Source organism: Kryptolebias marmoratus, linkage group LG16 (genome assembly GCF_001649575.2).
Source record: "Kryptolebias marmoratus isolate JLee-2015 linkage group LG16, ASM164957v2, whole genome shotgun sequence".
NCBI classification, from domain to species: domain Eukaryota; kingdom Metazoa; phylum Chordata; class Actinopteri; order Cyprinodontiformes; family Rivulidae; genus Kryptolebias; species Kryptolebias marmoratus.
Window position 1 is genome coordinate 24,497,702 of NC_051445.1, and position 22,454 is coordinate 24,520,155.

The window sequence follows — 22,454 nt, forward strand, 5'->3', positions numbered from 1 at the left end:
GATGAATTTGAGATTTTCATTTGTTGTCATTTGTAATCATCAAAATTAAACGAAATAAACATTTGAAATATATGAGTTTGTATGTAATGTATGAATATAATATACAAGTTTCACTTTTTAAATGGAATTACTGAAATCAGTCTACTTTTTCATGATATTCTAATTTTATGACCAGCACCTGTATATGTGAGAATGTGTATAAAGTTACTTTAAAGGCTTGATCAAAATGGCTGTAACTTCATCATTTCTCAACATTAGAAGGCCTTAGTTTAAAACTCTGGTATTATATGTAGTGGGCGGTATATCTTCAAGGAGTACAAGGCCTTTGTATGTCTTCGACTCAGTAAATTCAGTTATTTCAAAGAGTTTTTCAGCATCATGACATTGTTTTTGTTTGTTAGAGTTAGTTCAACTTTTGAGTTTGAAAACTCACTTAAAGATGTCTGAATCTCCCGACTCTTTCTTTTTTTTATCGTTGTCAAGGCAACCTCTTTGACATGTACAGTTGGGAGTTGCATATTTTCTCTTTGTGCTGCACACACACACAGTCTCTCACACACACAAGGGAAACATCCTCCTCTGTAAACCATGTCACAGCCCGCCACGAGCTTTATCATAACTATTTGATTAATCACCATCCTGAAAAAGTACACTGAATCTAAGAGATGAGATAGCTGGGAGTGTCGGGGAGCTGAGTGCCGGTGGTACTAACAGTGCTATCCGGTCCCTCTGTTAATTAACTGGAGCTCTGCACAGCACTAACAAGGGCCCTGCCTTCCTGGAACAGCAGAAATAGGCCTGCCACTCGCTGCTCTCGCCAAGCCAGAGAGCCTGCACTGTCTCACCGAGATTATCTCCACGCGAGACACCTTTCAAATAAGGTTAGCGCACCGCGTGCCTGAAGAACACCATCAGATGGATGCTCACTTGATTTGCTTGCTCACTTTGAAAGTGCTTGGCTTGAACCGTCACTGTTCAGTACGAATCCTTGATGCAATCACAGTCCTGGCTGTTTAAGAAAAAAAAAAAAAAAAAGGGACGTGAGTTTGATGTGAAGCAGAACTTCTGGCTCATGTGGATGTCTAAGGCTGATCATTTTGGATTCTGGTGTGTGTGCTTCTAGGGGAGCTGGACGCGTTCCTCAAAGATGGCGAGCGTCGGATCCACAGCCGGCAGCAGCTTCCTGTGGGAACGACGTGGGGACCCTTCGAAGGGAAGATCGAGATGAGCGCCGACACCACTGCGCTGGTACGTCTTTATTCTGTTCAGCCACTGAAAACTTCACGCAGTTAGGTATCAACTTTCTAATAGACTGACAAACTTTATGTTTGCAATAAAAGACAAATTAAAGCCACACACTGTTAGGACAAAGCAAATAGGAAAAGAATTAAAGAGGGGGCTCTCGAGGCACAGTGCAATAAAGGTATGATTGGAAAGGTTGTTTAGAAAGAGATCAGGCTCAGGTAAGCAAATAGGACAAGACTCATTGTTCCAAACAGAAAGCAATGAAATCTCAGACTCCTAAAAGGCAGCTCTGGAAATTGCTCCGAAGCCATTTGTGTCAGAGATCTACAGTAACATGTGGGCGACAGGAACAGCTATGTTGATCTGGAACTCCAAAGTAAAAACATATCTCTCGCTCACTTGGGTTCCTATGCAGTTTTAAAAAGGATGGAATTTGCTTTAAGTATTTTGCAAGTCTGAGGCCTCCCCTGTCTACACTTTTCTGGATATTTTGCCTGCGTTGGTACCTCTTGTTCACACATAAACTGAAATTTAAGAAAGTGTTTTTTTTTTAAAAACACTTTCTTACGTGGCGATTTTGGAAAAGCTCTGTTTTCGATGTCTCAGTGTGGACTGGGAATACAGAGGTTTTCAGAAAGGATAATCTAACAACCTCACTTGTGCCTGTCCACTATCACTTTGCACCCTAACAAATATGGAGGTGTTTTTGTTGTATTTTCTTCGTCTGTCTCATTTTGTCCTGATTGGGTCATCGTTCAGCTTTGATTGTGGTCTGAAAAGATGATTAACCGAGAGGGTGAGGTAAATGATATATAACAGCTATGGTTTTTGAAATTGTTTATCCAAGCTACAATATTCTTTTTCTGTAGCTTGATATGTGGTTGATGTAAGCGTTTTCACCACCTAGTGGTGCGGCGGGGGTACATGTTAGTGGTTTTGTAAGAATCATGTGGCTGGAGAACACATATGTATAAGCAGAGAAAAAACATTGTCTAAGAAACATCCTGAGTGTAGAAGAAAAAGGAAAAAGGAAACAGAGCATGGAGAACATTTGTTTCCAAATATTTTATCTCATTCAGTTTTCTAAAACATACAAATTTACATTTCTAAAAGAAGTTGCTCAAACAAGCTGATTGTTTTTTATATTTATAACAGATCAAATAGGAACATGAGTATAGTTTTTTTCACATTTTAAAACACTTTGTGAAACAAGTAAGGTTTCAATTTGTTTTATATAAACTCATACATTTGTATGCAACTTGTCAGTCATCTTAGTTCAGCTTATATGCTGCTTTTTGCTCTGCACTCAGATAAAAAACCTAGTTTTAGAAAATTACCCTTATGTTGTACTAAAGTATCTTTAAACCCTGTAACTAAGAACTTAAAGTTATTACAAAACAGGCAACACTTAGTTTTCTAAAGCATTGCTCCCCTTTTTTCATTTTTTTACAAAAAGGTTTGTTCTTGGACGTCAAAAATGGCCTGACAATTGACACAAGGCTTGAAATTTGAAACTGTAAAAGTCTGGAGTTCTGAAATGGGAAATGTGTCGGAGCCTTACAACCAGGTAGGTTAAAAATAATGTGATCATGAAGGGGTTAGGAAGTGAAAGTATAAGGGCGACTAAAAAGGTTGCCCATAATTTAATTGAAGAAAATCTTTACTATGCAGAGTTTGACTTAACATTTTTAATTTGAGCGCAATACATGTTTGGAGAATTATATATTACATGTTTTAATGAAAATAATGGATGCACATCTACAAGGGATTCCCTTTTGGTGTGAACTCAATTCAAAATGGCCACCACAGTTTAGGTAAATCTACAGACACTGTGTTATTGAGAGTCATGGTCAACACATAATGCCAGTTCTTACAAATCTTACAAAGTTTGACCAAAATGGCTAATAAGAAAAGTCTGGCATAAAAGGCTAGCAGGCTATGTGCATTCCTTAGGAAAAGCATGCAACTCAATTTATTTCAGGATTGAGCCGTATGTTTTGATTGCAGCCTTTTGCAGCCCTGGTAAATTGATTCCAGTTAAGTCTAAAGACCAAATTAATGGCAACATCCATGACATCCAAACCTTCTGAGGTGACTCCTGTGGGATCCAAGTGGCTCCCAACATGAGGCTGTGAATCTGTTTCAACTGTTTAATCTCCATATTTTACGAAGAAGAAAAAAGCCACATTTTAATTGGTGGATTTAGAGCTCAAGCTGCGTTTCCATTGAATGAAGTCACTGTTCATTATTTCTGTCGTTAGCCTGCACACAGAAGCTTTATATCTCTTGTTTCCAAGATCCCAGCAGAGGCTGGAGCTGACCTGCTGCTCTGGTGGAGTGACAAGTCCTTCATGGGTTTGATACTCCATTCTGCATTTGGATTAATTAAGAAATTCCTATTAAAGTCTCATTCATCCTGTTAAGACACATAAGGAAAAGTCCACGAGGATTTCAGACCGAGAGGCCGTCCCTTTTATTTTCCTAGATTCCTAAAACGCATAACTTTATTAAATCATTTTCGGAGTGGTTTTGACTGTTTTCTAAGCTCCCCTCATGGTTTTGAAGTCATCAGTGGCTTTAAATAACTCAAGCTGTCTTATAGCCATGAAATATGGCTTCTCTCAGAGCAAAGCCAGTTATCCTTGAGTGGGAAAGTGATTTGACAGAGCAGCACCTCAAGTTGCCTTCCAGAGTAATGTGCTCCATATATTTCCCCAGCAGTGCTCACCCCCAGAAAAGGCATCCTCGGTCAAACCTCAACTGCCCATCTGACACATGGAAGAGAATGTTTTCAGCAAATACGGACAAACTCAGGACACTACCTGCTGAATGAGATGCGTAAACCGATTGTTGCTTCTGGCGAGAATGAAAAGTTCTTAACTAACTGCCCTCTAAAGAATTCATTGCTGCTTTCCACATCTCCCTTTCTTTTCTTTCTTTTTTTTTTTTAAAGAATGAGCAGGTGGTGGTCATCACCTGTAATAGGCTGTGGAGGGGTTACAGAATATTCTTAACCTCCCTTGCAATTAAAAGCAGAGAACGAAGCTCTGCCTTTGAGGATCTCATGTGTGTCTTATTCTCATGAGAGCCTTTTTTAATGCTTTGCTGCTTGCCCTCTTTCACTCCTAAGTTTCATCTCTCAAATGGGGTAGGGGCTGTTAGCAGCTTCTCACTATCTCTTATTAGAGACTAGGTCAACCCAACTGGCACGTTTTTTTGTACAACCGAGCCTCCGTTTCGGGTTCAGTGTAACTTTCTTCTCACTTACTTGGATGCTGAATAAGCCAAAAAATGTAACGATCGTTGTAGTTAGTGCATCACACGGGAATCATTTTGTTTGTAGTGGCATAGTTTTGCTTCTCTCTTCTTTTAATCAAGCCTCTAGTTATCAAGCCGCTGCCTTGTTAAACATGCAGCCCGTTGGCAACATCCCTAATATACTGCAGCATTTATCTCAGTTATTTCAGTGGGAGGCTAGGGAGTTATTCAAATCTTCACATCGAGACAAGCGCGAAGCCCAATGCCTCACCTGGAGAGGGAAAAGTTGAAATAACAAACGTGAGTGTGAGAAGAAAGAGGTGGGGAAGAAGAAGCAGAGAGCCTGGCTGTAGTTTTGATGCATGTCAGGGCTGCAGAGCAGGGTCACAAGGTGGTAGAAAGCATTTGAGGTAGAAATAAAGGCTCATTGCTTCATGGGTCTCTGCCCTCAGTCATTCTTATGAAGTGTGACCTCCACAGACTATTACATCTCCTTTTACTCTCTTAGATTTTTTTTTGAAACTATAAAGGTGAATGAATTACCCAAAGGCAGTCAGGTATGGAGCAGGAGTGACACCTCCCTCACGCCTGAAACACACGACCCGCTGGTGAGATATTGATATGCCCTCCCTGAAATCAGACATATTTTATCCCTCCATCCAGACACGCCGTTTAAGGTGGGACGTTTTGGAGGTCAAGCTATTTTTGTCGAGCCGCCAACACGCGGCGCACAGGTCCGTTTCTCGATCCCTGGCGTGACGCCCAGATAGGGACTAAAGTGTAACGACTCCTCAAAGTGGCTTACAGTAAATAATGAAATTACTGCGAATTTAAGCAGCGTTCGCATTACAGCGGACACGAGGAGCACTTTGGCACATGCAGAGCCATTCGGGAGGAGAATGTGCTGGGTTGGACTGGTGTCTGGGGAGCAGTGCTGTGCAGGTATAAAGATGGGAAGGTGGGCGGTGGGGTGGTGTGGGGTGGTGGTGGTGGGGGGTTCCCCAGAGGCAAAAAAAAAAAAAAAGAGAAGAAGGCTGGTGTCCGCTGGGGACACCAGCTGAGAAAGAGCGGCGAGTGGAGCATTTCATGCAGTTGTCCAGGCAGGCCTTGAAAGAGAGGTGTGAAGCTTGAAAAAGAGAGAGTGAAAAGAGATAGGGAGAGTCAGGCAGAGAGAAATAGCAGGAAAGAAAAAAAAAACAGAAGGGAAAGAGCATGACAGGAAATCTGGGCATCTGCAGGACAGAGATAGGGTCACATCTCGACCGTTTATCAAAGAGGAAAGCAGATTTCACAGCTGATGGGTTGCCGTGGCAGGTCTGTAGACCCCAGGGGCTCAGCTTGGCATGAGAGACAGCAGTTGTAGTTATTGCTGCTGCAGACCTGTTAACACAAACACATTGCACTGTCAGCTCTTATGCCTGACTTCCTTTAGGTTGCTTTACAACATACACTCTTCATCATTCTTGAATGACTTGCAGACTGTATGCATTTTCATCCAAATATAGAACTAGTTCTTAATCATTTAGATTTTCTTCAAAAAGATAAAATGGATTATTTAATGGGGTTTAAATATACATTAACGTAGGCCCCGTCTATACTGGATCACACCCCCACTACAAAGTTAAAAAGTCAGCCAGAACATGGATGGTCTTTGAAGGGTTTTAGCAAAATCTTTAGATGCATATTTAAAACCATGGATGGATGCCCATTTTGAGTGACAGGGTGTGATAAGTCCATGATGGTTTTGGGCATGCACAAAACTTCCATGGCAAGATTGTAGTGGTTTATCATTGTGTTAGCAGCATATTCATGACATGAAACATTATTGTCATTGAGGATATATGGCAGGACTGACCCCTCTGGCCTAATGCCCAGGGTCTAGACATTAGGTCTATTCATCAAGCAGCCCTTGTTCCACTTATGGCTTTTTAAAAAAAATATCTTGGTTCCCCACAAAGCTGCCAAAATTTCAAACTGATTTGTCTTAATAAATGCCAAAAATATGCAATACATCAGAGCTACTTCCATGCCTTGAGTGTCATAAGAAGATAAAGGTCGATCTTTGGTTAACCATGACAACGGAGAGGGGGGTAAACATGTAAGCAGTTATCTGATCGACCCATCCATCCGATGAAACAGATCTAGAAAATTGACAAGTTCCCATTGAATGGACTGAAAAGTATTTTTTGCTCACTTTGCTAACAGCAGCCAGTGCTTAATAAAAGTCTTCCTGTGGCTGAAGAATACACTGTGAAAAGACCGCACAAGTCAAATCATTCCTCTTATTCTGCAAGTTTTCCAGAAGGACCAGAAAAATGGGGAGGCAAACTACGAGGGCTGCTACCATCTTTTCACCGGAGTCCAGTAACCATTCGTAACACCGAACAGGAGAGAGCGTTATGTTAGCATCCCTGCAGGTAGCTTGGGCATGAACCAAACGAAAGGCTAAAAGTGTGAGAGGCAGAATTCTCACTGTCCTTGCTGAATCTGCGGTTGATGAAACAGTTTAGGAAATTATTGCCTTTGACTCTCAAACCACCAGTAATTTTTATATACGGCCTACGAGCAACTGAACTTCAGTAGCCCTGGTCTAGGCTATGACCATGATCCTGGGAAAGTCATGGAAACAACATGGAGCAGACGTAATACCAGTGGTTCTTTCCATTGTCCTAGCATGGTGCGATCTTCTAGCAAGTAGCTGCATCCTGTGGTCTGAGAGAGTCGTGCCCAGGCAGACCTTCAGACCGTGGCAAGAGTGCAGGAGAGCATCTTGAAGGCACAGAAAATAGAAGGGGAAGAACCTGCTTTGCAAGTACTAAGGAATCGACTTCACACACAAGGAAGTTTTTTAAAATTTGCCACCATCCAGCCACGTTCTAACAGCATGTGTAGGTTGTAGAGAGCATAGCTGGTATATCGTCCTGTGTAAAGTGGGACTAAGCTGAAACAGAAAAACTACATATAAAAAAATAAAAAAAAAACAGAGAGTGAACTGAAAACTGCACAACTAGCCCAGGCTAGAGCACTCTGTAAAGTGAGGAAAAACAGGAACTAACAGACTATCAGGCAAAAAAATAACAGAGAGAAATAAAAAATGTTAGACGAAAATAGGTAAAACACCTAAGAGTTGGCTAAGTGCTACTGTTGTTAGCCCTTTTTCCTCCTCCTCTCTGTTCTCTGTCTGACTGATGGAGCTGCCAGAGTGCCGTCTCATCCCTCACTCCTCTCACTGATCAATCAGACCATTAGAGTCCAATTACAGCCGAAGCCCTGGTGCAGGTGAGCGACGAGCACATTCAGCCGGCTGCCGACAAACGCCTCCGCCCGGCTTCCTCACACTCTCCAAATTAACACAAATTAATAGTGACACTCAGACATAAATGTCTGCAATCGGGGGGCTAAATTAACAGTCTGGGTCGAAGCTATTGAGTAGCAGGTGTCTTTAAAAGCAGTAATTACCTGTGTTGGACAGAACCAGGAAGAGAAGGTGGCCTGCGGTTTGCCTGGAGTAACAGGCCTGGCCCTGGCGAGCCCGGCTCCCATTGTAGGTGTTAATAATTGATTGGGAGGCAAGCTATTAATGAGCAGCAGATTTAGAGCTGTGTTGTAAATGTGTGTTGATGAGGATGTTGCTCGCTCTTATACAATGCCTTACCAATGCTAATTACCGGGGCTTAGTCAAGGTGCAACTGTAATGAGTCTGGATTCAATAGAGTTCTGGTTGTTATGTGTTTTGAGGGCCTTTTAGTAGAAATTACACAGTAATTGAAATGCACAAAGCTTGCTTAATTCCAGATTAACATCTATCAGGCAGTTGTTGCTCCTTTATCTCGTCCTGTATCTTAATATTACTGTATTAGCTCAACTTACTGAGAGGATCGCTTTGTGATTAAAACAGATGAACTGTTATAATCACACAGCGACCTTGAAAAAGGGTAATAATTTGAAAACTTGCAGGTTAAAAGAACATATAAAAGTCAATAAGTGCTGTAGGCTAATTAGGTATAATAACAGTTCAGTTTGACCACAGTACCCTTGAATCATACATCACAAATGTAAACCGAAGTGGGATTTTATAGTGTGTTTTGTGACCTAATGACAAAGAATAATGTTACCTCAGGGAACCAGCAAGCAGCTGAGAAATAATAATTTGAAACAATAGGGGAAAAAGCTCCCTTTTCCCATCAAATTCTTTCATTTTTTTTCTTATTTTAAACACAAACCAAGATGTAAATATTTGCCCTTTAAACTAGTGGAGTCCAGTCTCTCTCTCAAACAGAGTCACGAGTTCATGTTTTGCTAAAATGTGCTAAAAAAATGTAGCGCAGCCTACGAAATACCTGTGTTCGCACACATCCGGCGTGTTTCTGTCTTCATGAAAGCACTTACGTGTGTGTTTTAGGTCTCGGTGCTTGTGAATGTGCCGGCGTGTGGGAGGGCAAGAGTGCGTCAGTGTGCAGACAGTGTGCTGCTTTTGGCTGTGAACAGAGAGCTTTAGCTTGTAGACTACAGAGGAGCGAAAATGTCAAGATACTGTCCTAATTTTCACCTGGGACAGAGAAAGAGGCACAAGCTGTCAACTGATGGAGTCTGATTATTGTGTAATTTAGTACAAGGGTGAGAATATGGGCCCGGGCAACCAAAAAATGCTTCAGAAATTATTCAGCCCATCACTCAAGCCATTTATCTCACCCCTTTTTGCCCACCCTCTCCCTCCACTGTGTTTATTGTTAGCTACCCCTAAACTTTAACAAGTGGTGGCAGATTTTTCTGTTTCAGAATTTATATTTTTCTTCTTGTCATTGCTTCATTAATCAAGAGGAGGCATTCTGAAAAATGTTTTGTTTTGGAGGCTGCAATCTATTTTGTGTGTGTGTGTGTGTTGTAGTTAATCTGCGCCCGTGGCAGGTTTCCCCTCCGAAACGCAGCGCTAAGCAGCGGTATCGCAGGCCTATTGTTGTAGCCTCTGTCATAGCAAGGAGAGCCTGATGCAGGCCTGGGCTCGCCTGATAAGGAAAAGAGGATTCAACATGGCTGGAAAGGAGAATCAGTGGGACTTGAGAGTGGAGTACGGATGGGGCAGATGCGCTCACACACACACATGCAAACACACACACAGAGTACATACGGAGACAGACAAACATTCGGGGAGATGCACGCGTCTTCTACACACATACAGTCACACATGAGCTGACACACACTCGCACGCAAACACAAATCATAACCCATCATCACACTGGCACATGCCCAGGCAATTATTTACAGTAACATCCAATTACATATGCAAGAAGGCACCCCAGGATAGGACCTCTCTGTAGCATAGCAGCTAAATCACACACACACAAATACACAACATCAAATATGCATGCACACAAACAAACAAACCATTAAACTTAAAAAAAGAGATAAAAAGAGCTGAGGTAGAAACCTTTTCATTTATGTTTGTATTTAAAGTTGTTCTTTGCTTTTCATCTGAAAGTCCCTCTCTGTCTTGGTAATGGTTTGAAAAGAAGAAGAAAAAAAAAAAAGCTCAACATTATCAGAACTAACAGGATTTGAATTTCTGTGTTGGACACACAAATAATTTTGGCACGAGGAATGTGGCTTCATCTAATGAAATAATGGACCCAAATTTTAGGCGGAGAACCAATTTATGATTGCATGCATCAATTATTTCTTGGGTTTAAACCAATATCAGAGCTGGGGTCTCTTCAGATGGATAAAATGGTAATTAGCTGGCCTGCTTCTCCTCACTCAGTGTCATCTATATATTTAATCGATGGCATTATGAATGCTTTTTCTGACTTTAGACGAAAAGGAGGAGACATGATGTTTCTTTGCTTTTAACCTGTTTTATTGTGTTTGTTGCTTTTATGGGTGGCTTTTGCATTTTTATTGATTTTTTTAAAGCTTTTTCTGTTTGTTTTTTAGCCTCCTTGTGAAGCACTGTTGTTTTTCACTGTGCTATATAAATAAAGTTGACATTGACATTGACATCCAAGCACATTTGATTGAAGTAGCCATTTAAATTTGGGCTTTTGAATGCAAACCAGCACTGATGTGTGTTTGAGTCAGATGTATTTATGTTTTTTTTTTTTTTCCCAAGCCTGAGCTTTCAAAGTTTTTGTGCGCCTAGCTGGAAGTCATCGCTGCCCACAGTGCCACACATTACCCATGAGACACCCAGCCAGGCATCTCCAGTCAGACCTGTAATGGCCACAGCTGAGCTCCACTGTTTGAGAGATAAAACATGGTTGACTTGATCTACAAGTGAACCTGACATTTTGCTGTCCTTACATCACAACACAACTACCCAAACTGATATGGCAGGTCCCCTGATAAGCAGAGCAGGACTCACTGATTTGCTTTGTGTTCATTTTACAGTAATGGCTGCTTGGTTTCCTCCAACAGGCCCAGGATGCAGTGACTTCATCCAAACACAAACACAAAGGAAGTGATCGTTTGCGCCAAAATTCACTGCAGGTTTTGGCTTTTGCTGTAAAAACAATATACAAACAATGTACTTTGTGAACTGTAAATGTGGCATTTTCATATTTGAACATGATTACAGGAAATGCTCCTGAAGTGTAAAAACTGAATGGAATGATATTGGTATTGTGTTGTGGCAGTATTGCTGTAAGACATGACAGTAACAACAGTAATCCTTCAGAAAATGGTTATCAATGATCCAATAATGAGCAAAAATATTTTGATCCCTATAGCTAAACTACAACATGCTGCAAATGACTCTCTGAAAAATGTGATTTATTTAAAAAAGAGAGAAAACTTTACTCTACTATACTATACTATACTATACTATACTATACTATACTATACTATGACACACAACACTACACAATGGTACACTGAAGTGGACAAACGATGCTAATAAACATAAAACAAAGATAAAGTCACAAGACCAACAGCCTGAAGAAATGATAAAGCGGTTTTTTTGTAATTTATTTATAACTGCTGTTTTTATGAATTAACACTTATGGAAAAATGTGCTATTAGAATTCCCTTAAAATTTTTATTTGCTTTTTGGAATTTATCTTAAGATCCTTCACTTTACAACCCACAGCGCTATTCTGTATACCTATACTATACTATACTATACTATACTATACTATAGACATTCTTAATTGTGTAATTTTTGATGCAGACTATTTTAAAAGCTCAAATGCCTTCATTCAGTTATTTGTGTTTTTGCTTTCCAGAACCACAAATATAGTGGAGGATGACATACATTGTTTTTAGAGGTTTTTAACTTATTAACTTCAAGTGTTTTCAAACTGCAGGAGCCCATCTCATAGTCCGACACTTCATTTGAGGAAGTTTCCTTTTTTTGTGTGTGTTGTGTTTTTGTTGCTTAGTTTTTCTGCTTCCTGTACTTTGGCCATTTGTAGTCCTTATATCTACGTTTATTAGGGTGTTTTTAGCTCCTGCAGGTGCTTTTTCTGCTGTCTTCTAGAGGCCGTTCAGTAATAGCAAAGTGCCACCCTGAAGAGATTTATGATTACATTCTTATGATTTAAACATGTTAAAAACACTCACAAACCACTTGCCATAAAAATTAACATTCACAAACAGGCATTCTGTTTGGAACCCCAAAAGTTATGCCCTACCAAATATTGTTTTAAGAAATTGGAGTTTTATAAGTTGAAATGTTTGTTGTTGGAAAATTTGGGCGATGCTTCTTTTTCCTTCGATCTAATTAGCTGTAAAAGAGCCAACAAGTAAACAAAGCTTAGATTCAGTCTTTACAGATTCCTGGTCTTTTAGGAAACAATCGTCAAGCTGAGAAGTCCCTGGTTTCACACGTAGCGCCTTGTTTTACAGCACGCAATATGTCTTCCCAAATGAACGGTTACCAACACTTCTACACACAGCAGACCTCAAACTGCAGCAAAGATGGGGGGGGGGGACAAAAATAAAGAAAAGAGAAACAAAGTTGAGTGGTGCCAGCTGCTTTGCCATCTGTCACTGTCATGACTGAGATTTGGGATACTTTGTTGAAACAAGTTTCGTGAGAAGTGCTGGAGGTAATTCTCCTTGTTATTATTTGCAAGCCCCTGATGGTGTTCTTGGTGTTCCAGAACAAAGTGAGTTCTGAAAGGGTTTGATGGAAGTGTGTGAAGACCGAACAGTCCCTCTAACTGGTGTGATTGTAGAAATAAACTGTTCTTATCTCTTTTTATGAAAGTTTGAGCTTTTTGTTAGAAAGGGAAGATAAGACTCTAAAACTTCTTGAAACTTCAGTGTTTTTTTTTATATTAAAGTGCTTTCTGCAGATCATTATTAGAAGTTCAGTGGTATTTTCCTTTTTACTTTGTGTGACAGTAGCCAAGAGGGAAGTGGCAAACCATAAAAGGACCTTTTATACTGCAAGGAACCACTTCAGTTTTTGTAACCATTTTGCCTTTTTATTGCCCATTGCCCTGAAAGATAGGCGATTGTGGAACTGCTTGTGCGTATGCCTTTATTTGTTTGACTGCCTCATGAACCACGAGACAGATTCTCTTAAAATGTAATCATTAGACCTACATCTACAACTGGTTACCATTTGGAGCCAACCTGGTTCAAGATGGCTACCACAACTATTTGACCTTACAAAACACAAAAATGGCTATAACTGAGTCATTTTTACAGATACTGAGCTAAAATTGGGTGTGGCAAAGCTACTTTGATTTTGTTCTCAGACTGGCAGTGCTGTGGTTGTTCGTAGCCCATATCACTGTGCTTATCAGGTCTTTTTTTGCTCCTGCTTTAAAGTGGGCTCTTCCTTGGTTTGGGTCTTTTGAGTAACTAAAGGAGATGGGACTAGTCCATACATAAACAAACTGTAATTTCATTGGCTGAGTAAGTTGAGCACTCTTTTAGCATCCACACCAGTAAAACTGCAATAACACTGCTAAAGTAGAAGCTACTTATTTGTCGCCTGCTTGCAACTGCTTTAAAGTGGGACTAACAGTTCCTTATAACCCTCTGAGAGTCCTTATAACTGATCTGAAAGCAGCTAAAGACTCTGCTGTTGCTTTTAAGAAAAATAGCCACCCTACAGGGATCCAACCCCCTGCTGGTGGACCTTGATAAGTCCTCCCTGTCCCCTGTCCTGGCCTTAGCCCTTTGATTTAAAGCCTACTTAGCTCAGGGCCAAACAAAGACAAAACCATGTCAGAATGACTTTGAACGGATGAACAGCCAAGCAGAAAAATTCCACTCTTCTGACAAAACAAACAAAAACAGGTTATCGTTGGTGATAAGAAAGCTGATAGGTGCTGAGGGGAGATGAAGGTCTGGACAGTGTCCGTTCCCGCCGCCTCATTAGATGGATGCGTAACGCAGGAATATTATACCACAGGGTTGTTAGCCAACTAATTGAGTAACATAGACCATTTCCGTCTTGAGAACTCCATCTTTTAGCAGTCTGTGTGCTGAGCCTCTGATAAGAGAGTTCACGTCTAATGCATTTGGTGAGGGGCAAGTTCACCATCTTTATCTTATTTACTCAACTTAGTGTAAATATTGTTAGACTTTTACAGTGGATTTAATAAGACCCCATTTCTTAAAGTGCATGTAGGGATCAAACTATTGAGCAGTGCAGCCGAGGGTGATCAGGTGGTTTGAACGTTCATTGGTTTGGTCTAGTCAGAACAGAGTTGCGATATTTAATGTTTCGTCTATTTTGTTTTAATCTTCAGTGATTTCTTTTCAACTTATTGTGTTCTATACTCTGTTATAATTATAATTTTGAGCTCCTAGTTATATTTTAAAAAAGCCAAATATTTGGTTCAGCCGAGGTGGGGCTGGCTGCAGAGGATGAGAGACTCCTCTGAAAAATAATATCACATCCAGTAGATGTCATTCTAAAACATCATGAAATTTAGAACTCCACAAGTGGAGAGAAAGAAGTTCAAAAGAATATTAAAATCCAATACCTAAAGGGGGGCACCGGGGTTTATCTTAAGTCAGAGGCTTTATTCAAGCATCATGCCTTCAGTTTTATTGTTTGTCTCTATTTACTGCCTCTGACTGATCCTAGTCTTCCATGTGTGGTTATGAGAGCAGGGATTTGTTGTGACCCCATTGACTGATTGGCTCCTGAGTTTCCATTTCTCCCTCTTTGAAGAAATCCCATGCCTGCGTGTTTATTCCTAACAGAGAAAAAAGGAGGATCTGTCCAGAGAATACGCCACCTGGCACCTCAGCCCCCAAGGGGCCATGGTAATATCCATACAGGTGAACATTACTGACTCGGGGTTCCCTATTATGTTTCTTCACACAGCTTCCTGCTGCTCGGGGAGTCAGACTCAACTTACATGCAAGAGATCAAACAAGTTCTTCCTAAAGAAATTCAAATGGGAAAATTTGAGTAATTCAACTAGTTAGTAGTGAAGCGACAGGGCTGTTCTGTCCCCTGACCAAAGCTCAATACAAGAGGTGCACATGTGCGTGTGCTTGAGCCGTAGCTTCAAGACACGATTAAATCCTGGAGCACACGCATTACAAACCCCTCTTTTCACTTGTTTACAACTTCAAATAGTTCACAGAGCGCGGGCATTTTACATAGTTACACCTTTAGTTGTGAAGCTGAATTAAACATTCACTTCACGCCAAAGAAAGTTGGGTGTATCGCAGCTGGATGCTGAGGGCTGCGGACGGTGGAAGGACAGCAGGAATTGTTTCTATGTTGGCAGAAGAGAAAATTTAAAAAAAAGATCAAATTAAAGGATTGGAGTGGAAGAATATCACAGGAAAATAAAGGCAAGCGAGAAGGCAGGGGTAAAGAAAGGGGGCTGTTTGTCTTCAGGGGAGGTTCAGCTTACTCTAAACTGTTTGGGTTTAGAGTTGGAGCATCTCATTGTGCCTCAGGGTTCTTGAAGAACAGAGAATGGATAGTGCACCCCTCCTCCTCTGTATCCTCATTCCTACTCTTGTCGCTGCTGATTCATTTAGAAGAGAAAAATAACACGAAAGATGCACTATTTATAATTTGGCCCTGCTTCTAAATCAACATCCCAATCATTAGTCTGCTTCACTACGTCTCAAAAAAGCAACGGAACATACAGAAATCATGCAATGCCACCCATAGTGTGAAAAAATACAACCCCTGTGTGCATTTCAATGGAGGGGAATAAGTAATAGCAAATGCAGCACATGAACTTTGATGCTTACAGTCCAGTCAGCAGGATAAAAGGTGATTTAAATGAGAAAATATTTATTCCTCATAGCGGCGCCATGATAGCAGCAGCCGAATAAAGGCACATGCGCACAGTGATGGGTGTCCCTTTAAAGATTCCGGGGAACAGCGGTGACTCTCTCAGTTTAATCGATTTTAAAATGAAAAGTCAATTTAACAAAGTTGAAAAGAGAAAGATGGGCTAAAGGGAAGAAGAAGAAGAAGAAGAAGAAGAAGAAGAAGAAGAAGAAAAAAAAGCATTCTCTTGCACTCAAGCAGTAAACTAACTGCGGCACAGAGCAGGCAGAGATTTCAGCTGAATTATCTCCCACCTCACATTTGCTCTTAGGCAAGCAGTTTAAAAAGCCAAGCGATTGAGCCAGTGATCCAATTTGAAATGCAGAAATGATTAGAGCAGCTTGCCTCATTTCATATCAAAATTCTCTGATTTATGACAGGGCACCAGCCAAGATCTATCTCTGAAGGGAATTAGTGTGCAATTCCTGCATATTTCTGTTAGTTAGTCTCCCCAATAACAGATGCTATAACCTTGGAGAGAGGGAGAGAAAGGAATGAAAGCAGTCTGGAGGTATCTTTTCATTTTAGCAGATGTAACCACGGCCATTTGGGAAAGGGAAAAAACGATACAAAGAAAGACTTGAAAAATGGAGGCATTTCCTGTGTCATGTAGGATTTTGACAGAGGTGAAATAATAATAATAATAAAAAAAATACAGCATCTAGTTAAACATATACACAACTTTTGCCAGCATGGATAGGAGAACCGTGGGATTGGCTTTAGCTGTTTTATTCCCCCCCCAAAATAAAAAAAATTAAAAATTGAGAGAAGACCCTAGCAATTCATCCAACCTTGAGGCTAAGAAAATATTAATACGCAGAGCGATAACAAGGGCTAGAGGAAAATCTCCCTTAATGAAATTTCCAGTTGACCACATGCAATTTGTTTCATCGCAGTGAACAACTAATTGCAACGGACGTTATCAAGGTGTGAGTGTGCTGTCTGCTGTAAACTGACTGGTAAAACAGGTACAAATCCTTTATCCTCACTCCCATGTTAGAAACAGAGAGCACAGAAACTCGACATCAGCCGTGCGTTTTCCTTGTGTGCCTCCGGATAGTGTGTCTTGTGTTTAGACTTGTAGCATTATTGAAATAGGAACTCGGAAATAATTTCAGACGTGTTGCCAGGTCGACGCCGACGTTTCCGAACGCGCCGGGATTTATCCGACGGGCCTCAATTTAAAATTAGAAAACGGCTACACCAAGTAGGTGCTGAATGTAACAAAAAAAAAAAAGAAACCCGAGGAATGTCTTGATATATTCAGACTGAGTGGTTTTGATCTCTCAGTTGTCTAAATCCTGCAGCTGTGGGATCAAGACGGATACAGTGCCAGTCAGTGACCTTGGCGGGGGGGAGTGTGAGTGCGATGAGGGAAAATAATCATTCCCACCCAAGGTCCGTATCGATTTCACCTGCCCTGACCATGAAGCGGGTTAAGAGTAGCCAGTGGTGGCGAAATGGTCAGCGGTGATATCATTAGCTTGTTGTTTACACACGGAAACAGGCAGCGAGGAGACGGCTGAGTGTCACAAGCCACTTTCTTCTTCACCTCCTTCAGCTGATCAGAGGATCATGGTATCAAGGAGGGATTAGTAGCGACTTGGGATTTGTGTGATTGGTTAATTTATTGCGGTGATGGCAGGTCTTTCATCTATGGCAACATTTAATCAGCGCAGCCACAGAGGCTATTACAGGTTAGCTGCTTTCTGGAGTCAGTCTGGCTGTGCCATCAGCTCTATCACAATTCCCCTGAAATTTCCAAATTATCTGGAACAGGCTTTAGCTTCTCAGTAATAAAAATTAGAACAGATTCCTGATAGAAGCTTTTGCTCACACAGGGCCAATTATAAATAGTACAGCCTTGGCTTGGAAAAAGGAAAAAAGAGGAATGGTGGGGGGAAAAAAAAAAAAAAAAAAAAGAAAGAAAATCCAAGTCTGAGAGATGTGCACGGAACTTATCGTTCAGCGCCTGCTCCGCTCTGATCCAAATCCGTGTGGCTGAAAATTTATATTAGATGCTATCACAGAGGCCTAAGTCTAGAAAAATCAATGAAGGTTATCTTTTATGTTGCAGCAACTTGTGGAAATATTGATTTTCATTTTACAGCGAATTTGGAGCATCAGTTTGTAATCACTTCCTCGCTGACTACACTGTTTTGGTCACTGTATCTCTTACAGGAGGAACGGTAACAGAGCTCAGAGGAAAGGAGGGGAAAAAAACTATAAAAATACAGGGAAAGTATTGAAACCACTGAAGTGAGGGTGGAAGGTGGATAAACCATAACACACTACACAGAGAGGAAGGCCAGGGGCTTATGGGTACTGACACAGAGGATGGATAGTTTGTTAAACTGATACTAATAGAAAAATCATAGCCGTTTTCTTATATTTACTCATTTTAATTTAAATTACTAAATCTAAACAGATGTGTAACACATGAGGACAGGAAAAAGAAAAATCTTTTTTGCATTTTTAACAAAGACGACAAAAATTATTGATGTTATCAACATCTGTTTGTATACATTATTTTTTTAAAGCAACAGCAGGTCAGCATTTCCCTCCATCAGAATATTGTTTTGGACCAAAAAAACAAAACGAAAAAATAGCCTCTACACTTCACATTCCCTCGCTGTGTGATTGCGAGCGAGACAAGGAGTTTGTTTCCATAAAGCCAGTTCATCGTATGTTACCCTCGCTCCAGGCAAATTGTAATTTTCTGGCTGTCAATCTGCATTTCTTCTGGCCTCGGCCACTTTGGCCAACCGAAGCAGTTATCCAAATGTTTTCATTTGCATTTGCAGACACTCCTCGCAGCGGTGATGCCACGGTGTCTTAATCCTCAATATATTGTGCGCATCTCTTTGTCTTTGTGGCACCTGGTACATGCTTACAAAGCACATATTGTAACTGCCTATATTTTATTTTATGTAAATCTGTGCTGGGGTGTGTGTGTGTGTGTGTGTGGGGGGGGGGGGGCCATCAGAGCAAATAGTTAAATTAAAGCCATTTTAAAAGTTTGTAGCAGGGACTGAAAGACAGGCAACAAATGAGAACATCTCTCATTAATGTATAATATTTAGTCTCTGCTGGCTGCGTTAAGGGCAGCTGAATATGATGAATTCCCAGAGGCACAGAGAGAGAGATGAGGCCTCTCACTGCTGAATAAGAGATGGCTCCCGTCTGGAGATCTGAGAAAGGGTTAATCTGATTCCATTTCAGATAGTCGTCGTAGCAACAATCGTCCGGTCTGCTCTGCTCCTTTGACAGGGGTGTGAGATTTCAGGTTAGCTTAGATAGAAGACTTCATTGTGAGGCTAATTTGAAATTGTGGATGACTTAAATTACAGAGGTCCTCGCTCCCTCTCATCTGCTGCCAGCGAAGGGATAAGAAGATGCCAGGAGAGGGAATAAGAATATCAACAGACACAATTTACTGTCTGTGTTTGATCAGTTTGGCGTTGTACTCTGCCAACGTGCAGGGCTATATATATATATATATATATATAAAGAGAGGCTGTTTTAAAAAGATCCGTCTTTACATAGTGCATTTTTGCTTAATTTTGCCCACAGATCAGATTCCTATCAGCTCCAGGAGTGGTGTTTGCTGTTTGTAAATGATGCTCTTTAAATAAAGAAAGAAAGAAATCTGTCCTCCAGCCTTCGACTAGATAGAGTTCATGGAAAGAGACATGGGTGGGCGGACGAGTAGGAGGAGGAAGGGGGCATGCAGGCGTGCTACCGGAGCACAGTGCTCATCTTCTGTGCATATCTGTGCCAATTCAGACCTTTAACACGCTCAAGTGACATTTGCATTTATCCTGGAAGGTTGTTGCCTCTTGCGGGGGAGAAATAAGTGAAAAGCGCAGGAGAGGGCTGGTATTTTTCTGTTGCATTAGTCAGATGGACAGTGTCCTCCTGTCCCTGGCTCCATCAGATGGAGGAGAAATAAAGAGTTGAGGCTGAAATCCCAACCCATTTTCTCCTAGTTAAACCATTTCTGTTCCGTCCTAACAAAGGCTGGGATGAGCAGGTAACTTGGCTTGAAAGTAATGGTCTGAGAAGGCTGACACTGTGGCTTTGAGTAAAAGCTGCCTAAGATATGAGCACCACCCCTGCACACATAAAACACCCCCAACACACAGTTTCACAAGAAGCAAAAGAGAGATGGAAAAAAAAAAAAACCTTGTAAAATGGAACAGAAAATCGTCTGAAGAACAAGCCAATCTGGTGACACTGCACCGTGAGAATCTATTATGCTGGATGTTGCTCTCTATCTTACTGTTTTATTTTTTTTTCCTCTGAAGAATAAAACTCCCCGTTTGACCTCTGACCGAGAAGAAAAATGACCTTACACATTCAGAATAATTTTCCGGCATATTATAAAAACCCTAACCTCAATCGCCCTTTGAAATGGATACTGATTCTTTAAATTCTTCCCGGCTTGTTTCAGGAAATAGTGAGATCCTGGCGATAGCGAGGCACAATGTGCCCAAAGTTCACTGCAGAACACTCACTTCCTTCTCTCTGAAAGTCACCATCCTATTCATTTTCCTTTTTTTTTTTTTCCCCCCTACAATCACTGGACACCTGGGGTATTCCTCTTAATCTGGACGATCTGATGCTGAATGTTCAGTTTTTCTTTTTTGATACAGTGCAGGCTCTTAGACCCATTTGTCATCATTCCAACCGATACTGCAGCCATTGTCTGTTGGCCATACACACACAGACACACACACTGATTTCCAAATTTTCTCTGCAGCATAAAACAAATAGGATTGGTCTGGACTTGAGCTGCATGCTGTTTAGTTTCTTAATTTGTCTCTTTATTGCCATTCAGTGGAGCTGAGGAGCGTAACTCAGTGGTTATTAATATTTGTTTAATCACCAAAATAAGCAAATGATTAGTGTTTGTTATCTGTCCTCGACCAGAAGACGAAGAGCACGGTCCCAGTGGTGCTGAGCGCCGGCCCCAGGTGGCTGCTGGATGTGACTTGGCAGGGAGCAGAAGACAACAAAAACAACTGTGTGGTGTACAGCAAAGGTAAGCAAACAGCTCCGGTCTCCCGTTATCTCTCCACAGCGCAGCACGCCACAATCCTCCATGCACTCCTTTCCTGCCCGACTTCCTCTTTCTCTCCCGTCTTTACTTCTTTCTTTTCTCTTCCTCACTCCTCAAAGTCACAAGTCACCAAAAACTTGCATCGGCACAGACAAGGACATGCACATTTCTGTTTTTCTCATCCAAATGTAATTTCTATCACTAGAACCAATTCAAAGTTTAGAAACAACACTTGGAGAGGTAAATGTCTTTAGATTTCACGAGGCAACCAGTGCTCTTTTTTTTTTCTTGTTTAAACTAAGTGAATCTGTGTCACAGGGTAAATAACAAGGAAAGCAGAGGAGCAGGTAGGTTAGCAACGTGTTGGCTCCTAATATCTTAGCCATGTTTTAGGTTTATGTCTCCAATAAATCAAACATCCTCCTATAGTCACCACTAGTGGAGAACTGTGAATTTGCATCGAAAAAGCAACCGTATTTCAGAGTTCTTGTTTTTTTGTTCAGTGTGACACTAAAATTACAAAAGCCTAGCCCACGTCTCCAGTACTCCGAATAATAAACGGGTATTTCTTCCTTTTTTTTTTTTTTACATGATTCCCACAAAGACTTTGAAATACTAATACCATGCAGCAAGGCGGCAAGGATATCCACATTACCAGTACATCAAAATACAGAAAATAAACATTGTTAGCTTGGCTAAAAACATTCAAAAACAATTGTAACTCGTTTTTTTTCTTTAATACTGTTCAGGTATTGCTCTCAGTTAACAACCATTTCAGCACACAATCAAGGTTTAATGGGAAGATCAGAATAACATGAGTCATACGGAGAAAAACAAGTAAAAAATGATCCATTGTTGTTTTGGTTTCTAATGCGCAGTGACTATGCACATACCTGAAACAATCTCCTAGGTCAGGGGTGTCAAACCCAGTGATGCAAGGGGGCCAAAATTAAAAATTTGGTCCTAGCCAAGGGCCGATCACGATCAATATTTATTAAAAATTACATAAATTAACTTTGGTTTTAGATGTATCATGTCAAATCATCCATATAGAAATATCAATGACCTTTTCCCAGTTACAGATTATACAGAATTTAGAGCAAACAAACTTTAATGAACACAGACAAATAGATCAAACTTCAAAAAGCACATCATTAGCAGTCATTTCTTATGCCTCATTCAGCTTTTAAATGAATTTTTTAACATTAAAACAGATTTTTTTAAAAAGCCATCAACAAAAACCTGATCATACAGAAATTAAAACTATATATTGTTGGCTTCTAAGTCACTGTCAAGAGAAAACTTCACTAATTAGGTTCAGTTTTTTTAAGCAAAATAAGAATCAGAGACTCGATCCGTCCCAGACTAGAGGGCCGGATGAAACGTTACAGAGGGCCGGATCTGGCCCGCGGGCCTTGAGTTTGACACGTGTGTCCTAGGTTATCATTTTAAAGCTTCATATTTGACCACATACATGAACAAGAACACTTATGTCCAGTTCTGCCTTCTCTCCATTGGTTTCCTGTTCGTTTTAGAATTTATTTTAAGATTTTATTGCTTGCCTTTAAGGTTATAAAAGGTCTGGCCCCATCATTCCTATGGGATCTCCTTAACATCCACATTCCAGTAAGA

At 40.7% G+C, this 22,454-nt stretch overlaps 1 protein-coding gene across 2 annotated transcripts in view; it reads left to right on the forward strand.

Moving 5' to 3' along the window:
- zfpm2a (zinc finger protein, FOG family member 2a) overlaps positions 1-22,454 on the forward strand; it is a 145,156-nt gene that overhangs the window by 69,363 nt on the left and 53,339 nt on the right. The window contains exons 4-5 of one of the 2 annotated variants that reach the window (XM_017413257.3): positions 1,124-1,248; positions 20,693-20,804. In XM_017413257.3, coding sequence (XP_017268746.1) covers positions 1,124-1,248; positions 20,693-20,804 — 237 coding nt within the window. The remainder of the gene's footprint in view (positions 1-1,123; positions 1,249-20,692; positions 20,805-22,454) is intronic. The other variant, XM_017413259.3, reaches the window with a different exon arrangement.